The sequence below is a fragment of the Panthera pardus genome, unplaced genomic scaffold, assembly GCF_024362965.1.
Source record: "Panthera pardus isolate Hobbes unplaced genomic scaffold, ASM2436296v1 HiC_scaffold_8, whole genome shotgun sequence".
NCBI classification, from domain to species: Eukaryota; Metazoa; Chordata; class Mammalia; order Carnivora; family Felidae; genus Panthera; species Panthera pardus.
Genome location: NW_026527013.1, coordinates 111,203,863 through 111,218,515, shown reverse-complemented (window position 1 = coordinate 111,218,515; position 14,653 = coordinate 111,203,863). Strand labels below are relative to the sequence as shown.

At 32.8% G+C, this 14,653-nt stretch overlaps 1 protein-coding gene across 3 annotated transcripts in view; it reads right to left on the bottom strand.

Annotated features, from left to right (window-relative positions):
* HDAC9 (histone deacetylase 9) overlaps positions 1 to 14,653 on the bottom strand; it is a 929,650-nt gene that overhangs the window by 55,731 nt on the left and 859,266 nt on the right. For all 3 annotated transcript variants that reach the window (XR_008420659.1, XM_053898416.1, XM_053898417.1), the window contains one exon: positions 516 to 600. Coding sequence is in view for 2 of the 3 variants with exons in the window: in XM_053898416.1 (XP_053754391.1) it covers positions 516 to 600 (85 nt within the window). In the remaining variant the exon portion in view is untranslated. The remainder of the gene's footprint in view (positions 1 to 515; positions 601 to 14,653) is intronic.

The window sequence follows — 14,653 nt, the reverse complement described above, 5'->3', positions numbered from 1 at the left end:
CACAGACTGCGAGATCATGACCTGAGCCGAAGTCAGCGGCTCAACCAACTGAGCCACCCAGGGACCCCTAGATTTTCTAGTAGTGAGGCTTTTTCACTAACTTTCTCCTCTCTTGACAAACTGAAAACCAGTAAATGATTCCTTAATTCTAACATCATTAGGAGATAACTTACCCTTAGTTAAGATTAGACAATATAATTAAAATTTCTATATTAATTTCATTTTTTAATGGATACTTAGTGGTAGTAATGAAAAAAAGAATCCAAGCACTTGGAAAATATGAGAAAAACATGGTTCTAAATATAGAGGCTCTGAGTTATCAGTGTAAGGTTAGATTAAGCACATTAAGAGCAAGGCAGTAACACATTTAGGTATAAATACATAATGTGTGTAAATTAGAATTCTAAATATGTTTCTCATATTTGAGAAGCTCAAATGTTTTTCATGTGTTCTCATTCTCAATATGTTTAATTAATTGTACCTGATTAGAAATTAAAAAAAAATTAAAGACATACTTTGAATTTCAATGATCTTCTGTAAAGAAATAACAGCATTCATATTCGGGGTTTGGTGGAGAATATCTTCTGCAAGCGGCTCCAGCTGCAGGAACAGTAGATAATAAAGAGCAGAATATTATGACTTTATAGTAAGTCTGACAGAAGCAAAGCAAATTGAAACAACCTAAAAAAAAAAAGGCTGCCCCAAGAACTAGTTAACATTTTCATTTTGCTGATAGCAGTTCTAAAAGTGTAACCAGTTTTATTTTCTGTTTTGTAGCCATGTAATTGAATTCCAAAGGGCTTTTCTATTGGTCACAAAACTAATCTATGAAGTCCCTGAAGCAGGTGCATGTCTGTGTATTATTCATTAAAAATCTGAGTTATTTGTGTAATTTTTGTGGGTTCTTCACAAACCAAATTCCATCATGTCTGTATGTGCAGCTGGGCCCTGCAAACAAAACCTCAGGGAAGTTGCAGTAGACGGAAAGTGGGCAGTCTATTATCCATACTTTCGTAGTATTTTTACATCCGGCCACCTTACACTTTCGGACACTTCACAGTAGAAAGCCATAAGACATAGCTGCTCTTACTCAATTGCGGTTAAAGAAATGGTAGAGAAAATGTTCAAATAAAACCAGAGCTAAAAAAACTGCATGTTTAAAAGGGAAATAACTGTGCATTTTTCATTTAACTTCTACTATATTCATAACTAGGCAGAAGTCCATGTGGAAGCACAGGACAAATTCCTGTCTTGCAAATCTATCATGATCTTCTGGAATTACAATGATTTTTCATGGACAAGCTTTGCAAACATTGCTTTGTGAGAAATGAAGAGGAACTTTAAATAATTTATGGATTGTTCTGGCAGAACTAAATCTGATGATGCATCCTGGGAATACCTTGGTGATGTTGCTTGGTGTGTAGCAGCAGAAACCGCACACCCAGAACCTTGCAAACAAAATAGCTGTCTAGCTATTGAAATCCAGAAAGCAAGGAAAGTAATAGTAACAAAGGTATTTAAAAAAAAGGAGTTTTCTTAGAAAATCTGAAGTTAGTAGTCACAAATTCAAACTGATGGTCAAATTATAATATGGCTTGAAAAGGAACCGATGTCACTAGACATTGTACTGAAAAACTCATCTATGTCTCTTTTTCTGTAGAAAAAACCTAAAAACTCAGGAATTCCAAGTTTCCACAGCATATGTGAGTGAATCTTCCCCCCAGGGTCTCTCTGAATTGATTATTCTATACTTCAATCATGGAATCTAAAACAATAGCACCTTTCTTCCAGATGCCATAGGATAACTGAGTAGCTCAGGGATATTTATATATGGGTAAATTCACTAAATACAACTTTCAAGAAGGTTTTTTTCAGCTGCCGAAGAAAAACCTTTAAAACATCAAAAGGTTATTTGCAATACAGTTTAGCAAGAGAGAAAAAAAGTGTCAGTGAAAAGGTTCTGTAATCTCAAATTCTTAAAATTTGTTAAAATCAATTTTTAAATCTGGTATTTCATACAGTATCTTCAAGAATATGTTACCCTAGTTAACACCCTCTTAACTCAAAGGAAGTAATGAATCATAGGCAGTAGGTTACTTGGGAAACTTACTCAAGAATCAGATAGGGTTGAACTACCTTTCTTATAAATACTCCTTTCACTTCAGTCTCAGAGCTTAAAGAACATTTTTAATAGAAATCAGGTAGACTTTACTAACAAAATTTTTGAAACATCACCCTACGTTCAAATATCTAAGAACAAAACAATGAGGTGATTTCAGCATATTTAGCTCTTCAAAAAGCTCTCCTGTGCCATTAGGGGGAAAATGCTGACAAATTAAAAGGTGCAGGCTACTGGAAAGAAAACTACAGGCAGATCATTAATGTAAAAACCTCATTTCTGGAATTCTCCTGCATTGAGGTTTGTGGGCTATTTTTAAGATCTGGGTTATGTAGAACGTAAATGTGATTCAGGGTGTTGAGAGTAAAAATACAAACCACACTAAACCTTCAATTTGGAATGGTCAGTTAAATATGATAAAGTTGTGTCTACTTATAAAAGCAACCTAGAGAATTAAAGCAATTACACTGATAATTTAAACCCCCAAACCATTTCCCTGCATGTTTTTAGGTGAATGCCATTTGGAGGATTTAATCTTCAATAAATTGCTGCAATTTGCTTCATTTTGAGGATATACACACAGAGATGAATTCAGAAAGTTCTCAGTGTAGGTTCTTTATTTTTCCTTAGGTAGCTCTGCAGAGAAGGTAATAGGTAATATTCTGAGTTGGCAAGAAGGCAAGTAGCATTTAGGGTCTGTTTTCATAAGAGAGACCACAGAATTGAGTTGTCTTTTCTAGAGTGTTTGTTGATTTAATCATTCAAAATTATAAGCACTTAAAATATCTGCTTGAAGCATCTATTTAACAAATATTTATAAGTATTGGTATAACTAACTATAATGAAATAATATTAAATGAATAGTCATTTTTCTTAAATTTGGACAGAAACTAACAATATGCAGTAAAGCTCTGTTATGTATTTGGTTTGGCTGATAAGATACAGCAAAAACATTGGCTGTTGAGGCTAATCAATGTTAGTAAGAGTTATTAAAATATAAATAAGGAAGTAATTTACATAAAACAATACTTTTGTATGCAAAACTTATAGTAAGATAAAACAGATGCAGATGAGGGAAATATCACACATCCATCATGCTATCTTTGTCGAGCAATTCCATCAAGTGATGATAATTATCAGGGAGTAAGAAGATACACTAGATAATTTTTAACACAACCTCTTGACACATGAAGTTCTCATCCAGCATATCTAAAGCTTAAATGCAACCATTACTTACATAACTTCTTTATACAAATTTTCTGACTGCGACAGGGAAATTTATTTTTCTATATTTTTTACAGAAAGTGGCAATACCATATTGATATAATTCAAATGTTTGCTAAGTTTCACATATCGTGTAATTTCTAAGTATTACAGCTATTTTAAAACACCATAAAATTGTGGCTATTACCATGTTGTAAATAAGTAATTTTCAGATTCTTTAGAATCAGACCATTTAATCAAAATCATTTTAGTTGACTAACATGCATTTATAGAAATAGGCAAAGGTATCCTTGGAGAAGCTCTTGAGTAAGAATTTTAATATTTACTCTGTATTCATGAGAGAAGAAAATCAACTTTATTATTTTCATGATTCAGAACTGAACAGAGAAAAGGCTAAACAGAGATTTTGCAATTAGGTACATGAGAACTGATGTATACATCAATCAAGCAGAGGATCTACTAACTACTCTTGTTAGCTTTTATGTTTCCCAAATACGCCCAGTATTTCCACACTTTAATGCCTTTATTTATTCTGTTTCTTCTAAATTCTATTTTCTCTATCCTTATTTGAATTGGTGAAACCTTGCTAAATCATCCGAGGACCAATATGAACATTGCCTGCTCTGTGAAATCTTTTCTAAAATTCTCTGTGAGGGCAAATGGCTTCCACTTCTGTTCTTCCTTTCCACATATTCATGTTTACTCTACACATTTTTGTAGTAAGCCACGTCTGTCATTTTCCACTTTGTTGTGAGCCCTTTAAAGGCAAAGATATAGCCTGGTATATGGTGGGCATTAAAAAAATATGTTGAATGGGGGCGCCTGGGTGGCTCAGTCGGTTAAGCGTCTGACTTCAGCTCAGGTCATGATCTCATGGTTCGTAGGTTCGAGCCCCGCGTCGGGCTCTGTGCTGACAGCTCAGAGCCTGGAGCCTGCTTCGGATTCTGTGTCTCCCTCTCTCTCTGACCCTCCCCCGTTCATGCTCTGTCTCTCTCTGTCTCAAAAATAAATAAATGTTAAAAATATTTTAAAAAAAATACGTTGAATGAAGGAAAGATTAATTGAAAGAAAACATAAAGAGGTTGTCTTTATTCTGGCCTCCAGAACTAACATATCTAAGTGGGATAGGTTTTTTTCTTGGTTACCTGCTGTAGTTGGGGCATGGTTTTAGGGTGAAAGACTAGAAGGAATAACGGATAATTCATTTTTAAATCAATGTAATCGATTTTTAATTGAGGTTTTAGTTGATTTTTGAACTTAAACTGACCATTCTTGAAACTTAGTTATTAAGTCCAGTAATGTGTAAATGAGTAATTTTGTATAGACTTTCTACATACACAATTATATCATCTGTGAATAATGAGACATCTGTTTATCTTTAAACTTTATTTTTTGTTTCTTTTTCATACCCTATTACACAGTCTAGGACCACCAATGCACTGTTAAAATGAAGCAGTAAAAGTGAGCATCTTTTCCTTGTTTTTGATTTCAAAGAAAAATTCCCATATTTCACCCTTAAATCTGATGCTAACTACAGAATGTTTATAAATATCCTTTATCAAGTTAATAAATTTTCCTTTTATTCCTAGTTCGTCAAAAGTCATAATTGGGTGTTTAATTTATCAACTGATTTTTTAGCATCTATTGAAATGGTTATGTTTCTTTATCATTCTCTTAATATGGTGAATTATAATTACTTATTTTGGAATGTTACTATGTTATGTTCCTGGCTTAAACATAATTTTGTTATGGGGTTTTAAGATATTGAAGAATGGCTATAATTTTGTTTATGCTTATGAGCAGAATTTTCCTATAATATTCCTTTCTTATAATGTTTGTTCAAGTTTAGGGTATCATATTATACTGGTCTCAAATAATTAGCTGTGTTCTTACTCCTACCCCCTTACTCTGAAACAGTGTAAATTATAGTAGAATTCACTGGTGAAGCCATATGGGTTCACCATGGTACTTTCTCTTGGTAAATTTGGCTTTAAAGATTCAATTTTGAGGGCACCTGGGTGGCTCAGTTGGTTAAGCATCTGACTTCAGCTCAGGTCATGATCTCCTGGCTCACGAGTTCAAGCCCCCCTGTTGGGCTGTGCTGACAGCTCAGAACCTGCAGCCTGTTTTGGATCTGTGTCTCCTCCTTTTTCTGCCCCTCCCCTGCTTGTGCTCTGTCTCTCTCTCTCTCTCTCTCTCTCTCTCTCTCTCTCTCAAAAATAAATAAAAACATTAAAAAAAGATTCAGTTTTGTAAATTATTATAGTATCATTCAAATTTTTTGTCTTCTTGATTCAGTTTTTTCAAGGTTATATTTTTATAAGAAATTTCCCATTTCAAATAAAATTTCAATTGTTTTACATAAACATTTTTTTAAATATTCTTTTGTAACCCACACATTAAAATCTGTGGTAAGTCTACTTTTTCATTTCAAGTACTGGTAATGCATAACTTTTCTCTGTCTGTCTTGCTAGATTTCTATCAATTCTGTTAATTGTTTCAAAGAACTAAACTTTCACTTTTTTTTCCTTTTAAAAAATTTGTTTAATATTCATTTTTTTTTGAGAGAGAGAGAGACAGAGTGTGAGAGGGGGGAGGGGCAGATAGAGAGGGAGACAACAGAATCTGAAGCAAGCTGCAGACTATGACATGTGAGCACAGAGCCTGCTCAAACTCACAGTCTGTGAGATCATGACTTGAGCCAAAGTAGGACACTTAACCAACTGAGCCGGCCAGGTGCCCCCTAAACTTTGAGTTTTGAATATCTTATACATTATATATTTGTTTTGTATTTCATTATTTCTTCTCTATACATATCTTTTGCTTACTTCATGTTTAATTCACGCTTTGATTTTCTAATTGCTTTAGTTCTATACTTCTATCTTTAATTTTAAAGTTTCTTCTATTCTAATATACACATTTAAAAGCTTTACATTTTCCCCAAATTCAACTTTATATACATGACACAAATTTTAATATTTCATATTTTCATAATCATTCAACTCAAAATATTTTCTAATACTGTGATTTCTTTGGCACATGAGATATTGTACTTTGAAATCTCCAAATAAATGAGTTTTTCCAATTAGTTTTTTATTTCAAATTACATAACTAAATTTTTTTTAGTTTTGTTTTTATACTTCATTTTATTTTACATCATTGGTATCTTACTTTTATTTTACTGTAGTAAGAACACTTAACACAAATTCCAACCACTTAAAAAATTAAGTGTATAATACATTATTGTTGACTCCAGGAATAATGACATAGAGCAGATCACCAGAGCTTATTGATCTTGCTTGACTTAAACTTTATACTCATTGATTACTAACTCTCATTTATCTTTCCCTCCAATTCCTGACAACCGCCATTCACCCTCTCAGTCTGTGAATCCGATTATTCTAGATACCTCACGTAAATGGAATCATGCAGTATGTGTCTTTCTGCGAATGGACTGTTTCACTTAGCATAATGTCTTCAAGATTCATTCATGTTTCACATATTGCAAAATTTCTTTCCTTTTAAAGGCTGTATAGTATTCCATAATATGTATTTACCACATTTTCTTATTCATTCATCTTTCAGTAAACATTTAGCCTGTGTCCACATCTTGTCCTTGGTAAGTAGTGCTGCAATGATTATGGGAGGGCTATTATCTCCTCAAGATCCTGATCTTGCTGTATCATACAGCAGTTTTATATTTAACTTTTTGAGGGCCCTGTATACTGTTTTCTAGAGCAGTTGTACCATTCTGTATTCCCACCAATAGCATGCAAGGGTTCTAATTTCTCCACGTCCTTGCCAACACTCATCTTTGTGCCATTTTTGATAACAGTCATACTGACAGATGTGAGGTGACATCTCCGTGTGGTTTTGACTTGCATTTCTTGATGATTAGTGACATTAAACATTTTTTCATATACTTTGTGGCCAGTATATGTCTTCTTTGGAGAAATTTATGTTCAAGTCCTTAGTCCATAGTGTTAAAAGTTGTTATATTTTTTAGATGCCTTATCAGATATATGGTTTGCAAATATTTTTTCCAATTCCATAGATTGCCTTTACACTCTGTTGATTGTTTCTTTTGCTGTACAGCTTTTTAATCTGATAGTCTTGTTTATTCTCGGTTTTGTTGCCAGTGCTTTTGGTGTCATATCTAGGAAATCACTGTCAAGACCAAAGTCATGAAACTTTCCCTGGTTTCTTTTAGGAGTTTCACAGTTTTGGGTTTTACATTCAAATCTTAATACATTTTGAGTTTATTTTTGTATATGAGATAAGATAAGGGTCCAGTTTCATTCTTTTATAAATACATATCAGTTTTCCCACCATTTGTTCAAGAGATTCACTTTCTCCAATATGTATTCTTGGGACCGTATATGTATGAATCAGTTAACCATGTAGGTCTGTAGATTTATTTATGTGCTTTCTCTTGGTCTCCAAGTCTACCTTTATGGCATTGTCATACTATTTTAATTACCAACCTGTGTAATCTATTTTGAAATCAGGAGGTGTGAAGACTCCAGCTTTGTTCTTCTTTTTTTACGACTGATTTGTTTATTTATGGTCTGTTGTGGTTTCATATGAATTATTTTTTTTCTATTCCTGTAAAATATGCCATTGGGATTTTGATATGGATTGCACTGAATATGCACTTTGGGAAGTATGAACATTTTAACAATATCAGGTCTTCTAATCCATAACCATGGATTGTGTTTCCATTTGTTTGTATTATGTAATATTGATTCTGGTTTAATTTCACTATGGTAAGAAGTTATAGTCTATATGAATCCAATTGAAATTTATTGAAATTTGCTTTATGTCCCCAAATATGGTTTGTTCTTGAAAACATTACAGGTGTCCTTGAAAAGAATGATTTTCTGCAATTATTGGGTATGGCCTATTATATATATTTCAATTAGGGCAAGTTTATGAAAGTATTTAAATCTACATAACACCCTCTTTTATTATCTTCTTTCTCAATCAGTTTCAGAGAAGTATATTAAAATGTCATTATGATTCTGGTTTTGATTATTTTTCCATTTGCTTTTTTCAATTTTTGCCTGATATGTTTTGAACCTGAATTGTTAGATACATTACTTTTGAATTATTTCATCTTCTCAGTTAATAGAATATTTTACTACCATGAAGCATCTCTATCTCTACTTCATTTTTTTGTCTTAAAGTCCACTTTACCTGATATTAATATAGCCACACAAGCTTTATTTCAGTTAATTTCTGTAGTTTAATTTTTCTTTTTATATTTAAACTTTATTATTATATTATAACAAGTGTTCCTTTTTAAATAGCACTTTTTTATTATAATGTGATAATCTTTTGTTCTTATTGGCAAACGAAATCCATTTATGTCTTTTGTGGAACTGCACAAACCGATTCTAAAATTTTATATAAAAACACAGAAGGGACAAATGTAGCCACGACTGTCTTGAAGACAAAAAATAAATGTGAGATTTGTTCTACCAGATATTAAGATTTCTTATAAAACTATAGTAGTGAAGGCAGTATAGTACTGTCAAAAGGATAGACAAACAGACCTGTGGAATACAATAGCATCTCTATGAAGACACAGACAAGATACTAATGCTCAGCCATAAGGAATAGATGGTCTTTTCAATAAACGGTGCAGGATCAACTTTTAATTCACATTAAAAACACACACACACACACAAATTTAACTTCTACTTCGTGCTATATAGACGTTCAATTCCCGATGGACTATGCAGCTAAATGTTGAAGTCAAAAATAAAGCTTTAAGGAAAGAAAAAGGAGAGTATTTACACAGCTTTGGCTATACACAAAGAAAACTTTGAAAGAATACAAAAGAGCTAACCATAAAGGAAATGACAGATTAGACATTAAAAATTATTTTTATTTTTCAAAGGGCACAATTACAAGGGTAAATAGACAAGGTATTTCACCACATGAAACCAACTGTAGAATCCATAAACAACTGCTCAAATCAGTAAGAAAAATGACAATCTGAAAGTGGACAAAAGGTACTTCAAAAACGGAATATACACATAATCAAAAAGTAGATGAAGATCTGCTTTACTTCTTCATTAGTATTTTGGCAAGACATAACCATGAGGATAAACTATTACACATACAACAGAATGTCTAACAATTTTAAAAGACTGACAATACCAAATGCTGGAAGTATGTAAAACAATGGAAACAGTCACATGCTGTTGGTAAATATGAATTGTGACAACCACTCTGGAAAAGTTTGTTATTATCTACAAAGACTAAACACATACAAATCCCACATCCCAGCAGTACCACTTTTAGATATATAGTCAACAGAAATGTGTAAAGAAATGCACCAAGAAACATATATATATATATATATATATATTTATCAATATATAAATATATAAATATATAAATGTAAATATAAATATATAAATATAAATATAAATATATATATATATATATATATATATATATATATATATATATATATATAAAGTCCATCATAGCATTGTACATAATGGCTCCCAAACTGGAAAAATTCTCTATAGTCATTAAAACCAGAGTAAGTAAAGTGTGGCATTTTCTTAGATATTCCTTTTATGAAGTGTAATAATACTACATAATAATGCAAATGAATGAACTATAGCTAGCTGCAATAACATGAATGAATCTCATAAACATGTATTGAGCAAAAGAAGTTATATACAAAGAGATAGATATTGTATGATTTCATTTATATAAAGTTAAAAAACTGGTAAATTAAAATCTTGTGTTGAGAAGGGGAGTACTAATTGGAAAAGAAAAATATGGGGTCTATTGAAGTGCTGACATTATTTTATTTCTTCACTTGGTTGGTGGTGATATATGTGCTTGATTAGTGGTATTTCATTGAGTTGTGCATTCATACCTTATACAGTTTTCTGAATATTGTATTTTACAATCAAAAAACATTTTAAAAAGACAGTATGTTTTCTGACATAAAAGAATAGGGGAATAAATCTGTTTCTTAACTCCATATTTTTTCTACATATTATGGTGCATTTAAGTAAAAAGGTGAGATTGTAGGTATTTCAGGAAAAATAAGTTATATTCTTAGATACAGGCTACAAATTTACCTACAAAGGGACTGAAAGACCCACTATAACATGTAAAGCAACACAGAAAAAATTTAGAAAGGGTTCAGTGTCAGGATGAAAAATATTGTGAAACTTTGGAAGAATATAGTGATCAAGACCAAGAGGATAAGGGAAGCAGTTTGCCATATAGATCTGACCTTCCATGTTGATGAACTATTATCAATTCCCTAGTGAGGAGGGAATGGTAGTTAAAACTCAACTTTCATTTAAATAATTGTCTTGGAGATGTCTTCAATTAGTTGTATATGTTTAATTTGATTGCTTAAGTAAATCTGGTTATAATTTTATCCATATTGTGATTCATGAGTCATTCTCAAAATAATCCTCTTTATTGATTTGAAGTCATTAAAATCTTTGACCAAAAAGATTGAAAAAAAAAGTCAATCAGGATGGATTCCATTGATAATCAAGTTACTACACTGACAGATTACTGAGATTATTCAGATTGAGTCTGCCTGCACACTACCTACATGTGGATGACATCACATAGCAATAAAGAAACATCTCTGGCCAAGAGGAGTGATATAAACCTAATGAGTCTTATGAGAATATCAGGAGAACCAAGAAACAAAGGGTACAGTCATGGCCATGGAGCCCACATGAAATATTAAAGGATTACTTGAATAAAATAAAAGGGACAAGAAGGCTAGATTCTGAGATTATTCCTGATGTTATCGCACTATTTACTGAATTTCATCCCAAGCTACCATGACAAAATATATCAGCTAATGAATGGAAGAAGGAAGACTATGAACAGATGCCTCTATTCACTGTCATATCCGAATAGTATCCCACAGTTTCTATGACACTTAACCACAGCAAATTTGGACTTAATGGTATACTTAAACACCTACAGCAAGAACTAGCTAAAGAGTTAAAAATGAACTTAAAGGTAAAAAGGAGGCATAGTAGTCTATTGGAAAGAGAATAAAGAATGCAATTAGTTGGATAATTTATACTATCAATATTTTTAAGCCTTGACATAAGGTTATAGATACAATGAGAAAACATTTCAAACTATGTATGTAAAGGTACATATCAAGATGAAGTTTCAATAACATTGAAAGCAAGTTTTCTCAGTGCTTTATGTGTAGTTTCCTAACACAATGTCCACTGTGTAGACATTAATTTTTATAAAGAAGGCTTAGTTCATTCTACATGCCAAAAATCTTGTTTCCTTGCCCCTGTTTTTCAAATAAGCTTAAACTTGATAGTTATACTTGGTAAGTCCTCCTGTTTTACTGTCCTTGATCTTTAGTTTTCTTCCTACTCATGTGTTTTTAAAATTTTCTCTTCTTTAATTTAATGTTTTTAAACTGCTTTTCCTTAAATTTTTGTTGTTGTTGTTTAGTAAAGCGATCTGTACTATACTCTTTTCCAAATGTCAATTTTCTGCTAAGAAGACCTGCTTCACATCATGTAGCAGTGGTGTGCTGGCAAATGTTTAACAGAAATAGCTGTAATTTGTAGCATTTGCTGAATTCCATGGTGAAAATATTCCCACCAAGGCCTATTTCAAGATACCAGTGTGATGTCACTGAACTCAGGATTGAGTAGAGATACACACACAATTAGCTCTCACAAGCCACTGAAAGCCAGCTCTAACATATCACTGATAGACTATTATTTTGTTTATTGATAACCAGGGGAAAACTCTTCCTGATGAATCTCCTTAATGTTTTTTTTTTCTTGTATAAGAGTATGCTTTCTTGAAAAATCATACACAGTTCTGTCATTATTTTACTCCCCAGCATGGGGCTTATTAGTTCAATTCTTCCATATTTTCCACAGAAATTCCAGTTCCTTATCTTATTCCATTCTACTGATCCAGCCTCATTATTTACTTTTATTCCACTCAAAGTAGCCTCTCCAGTGCCCAAAACAAACAAACCCAAAACAGAACCACCCACAATTCTAAGAAGTCTTAACGTCTTTATCTATGTATTTTTACTACAAGAGATAAATCCTTTCCTTTGGTTTTAGCTTGCCAAAATCTCATTTTTATTCAAGTCCAAGAAAGGTTAATATCTATTATAATATCTATTAAAATATTTCTCCATCCTCATAGTTAAAAACAAAGGGTCCTATATTATATTCCCAAAGTATTTTGTTTATATTGCTTTTACTTTTATTTGTATTAGAAGTTTTGGAAATAAAATATATGTCCAATAAAAGACTAATGAATGAAAGGGCAGATAAATGAATGCCATAACATGTTTGTTTCACCACTGAAAAGAAATGCTTTCTCTCTTTTATTGGTAATCAGAACCCTCTGAAGTATCTAGGTTTCCAGCTCACATTCCTTTTAACACCTTCTGAAAAGCCTAAAGACAAACAATATGTGAGATGTACACAATGGAGTTTTGAATTATCCAGATAACTTCTCCTTTATTTGGCATTTGCTAAAAAAGATAAACAAAAAAATCCACCTATCACTTTGGCTCCATTTCTCATAAGCCTTGTAAATACAAGAAATGCAACATATCTACAATGGAAAGTATCTTCAAATATTATTTTCCAAAACATTTTTATTCTCTTTAGATTATTCATACATTCCCTTTCAGAGCATGGATATGTTTCATAATCTAAGAGAAAACCATGGAAAAAACATTGTTCTGTATTATCATACAGTGTCCCTGTATTCAATTCTCCCTTTCTCTACTCATGAATTCCAACAATTTAAGAGCTTACAGGCTTTGCCAGATTCACACCAATTCCCCAATGGAGTCAGTCATACATAATCTGAAGGATGAAAAGATGGCAACACTACTTCTTTATTCAAAATCTAAAAAAAACAAACCCCTGATGACCAACTTGCACAATACCATCTCAAAAGTTCACCTCAGGGGTGGGTGTCAACACCTACTACAGTCAGTCCAAGTGACTTTTTCAGCATCTTTAGAGCAAAAAGTCACCTTGGGAAGATTATGAAAACACACAACCACTAAGTGTAGTCACTGTTTCTGAAATCCAAGTCAGATGAAAGCAGCTGAGGCTACTCGACAGGAGACAGCAGTTATTATGAAGAAGAGAAAGGAGAAAAAGAAAAGGAGAGAGAGAGGAAGACTGGAAGGGAAGGAAGGAAGGATGGATGGAAGGAAGGAAGGAAGGAAAGAGAAAGAAAGAAAGAAAGAAAGAAAGAAAGAAAGAAAGAAAGAAAAAGGAAAGAGAGAAAAGAAATAAGGGAGGGAAGAGGGGAGAGGGAGGGAAGAAGGGATAGAGAGAAGAGGCGGGAAAAAGGAAGGAAAAAAGGGATGGACGATGGAAGGAGTAAAAGCCAAACCTTAATAAGAGTTAATGAGATTTTAAAAAAAGCTATAATTGATACTTTGATAGCATTTTATGGTGACAGATAGTAGCTCCACTTGTGGTGAGCACAGCATAACATATAGAGAAGCTGAATCACTATGTTACACCCCTGCAACTAAGGTTAACATTGTTTGTCAACTGTACTCAAAATAGAAAACATTTTTTAAAAAGAAGAAAGAAAAAAATTGCCATAAACTCAAATATAAATGGTGAACCTTTAATACCAGAGGCTGTAGCATCATCCCAACAGCTTCCATGTCTACAACAATTTGTTTTTTGTTTTTTTTTTTAATCTAACAAGCTTAAAACTGTCATTTATTCTGTTTTGACAGGTGGCCTTTTAATGGCCCTGTTTTCAACTTACTACCCAAGGCTCTTCCTCCTATATGTCCTCTCCTATCTTACCTGCCTGAAGTTTTTCAATGTTTTTGTTTTAGATTCCATAGGAATGCCAAGGGCTTAAGCTTTTCTCACCTTTTGGGGAAATTTCTTTCAGGGGAAGCAACCCAGGGTGCTGTTAATTGGCTTTGCATAACAGTAGGCAAATCTGGCCTCAAAGTAACTGTGCCATTGTTTGCTAGCCAGCACAAATGCAGAGTACCAAAATCAGTTTCTCTGAGAACCTCGCAGATGTTTCTATTACTAATTCTAAAAATGATGTAACTATTTTCATAAGGATCACTGATGCCATTTCAAGCAACCGGATTCTTCTCATTTAGATAGTCACTTCTGTTTCTTGCAAACCCCAAGCTAGTGTTTTTAAGTGCTTCATTGAAGAAGTTCAAAAATATTCATCATACACTGATTGGATTGGTAAGTCTAAATTCTGAACTTTGCCAAGAAAAAGAAAAAAATGGATTTCTGGTAGGTC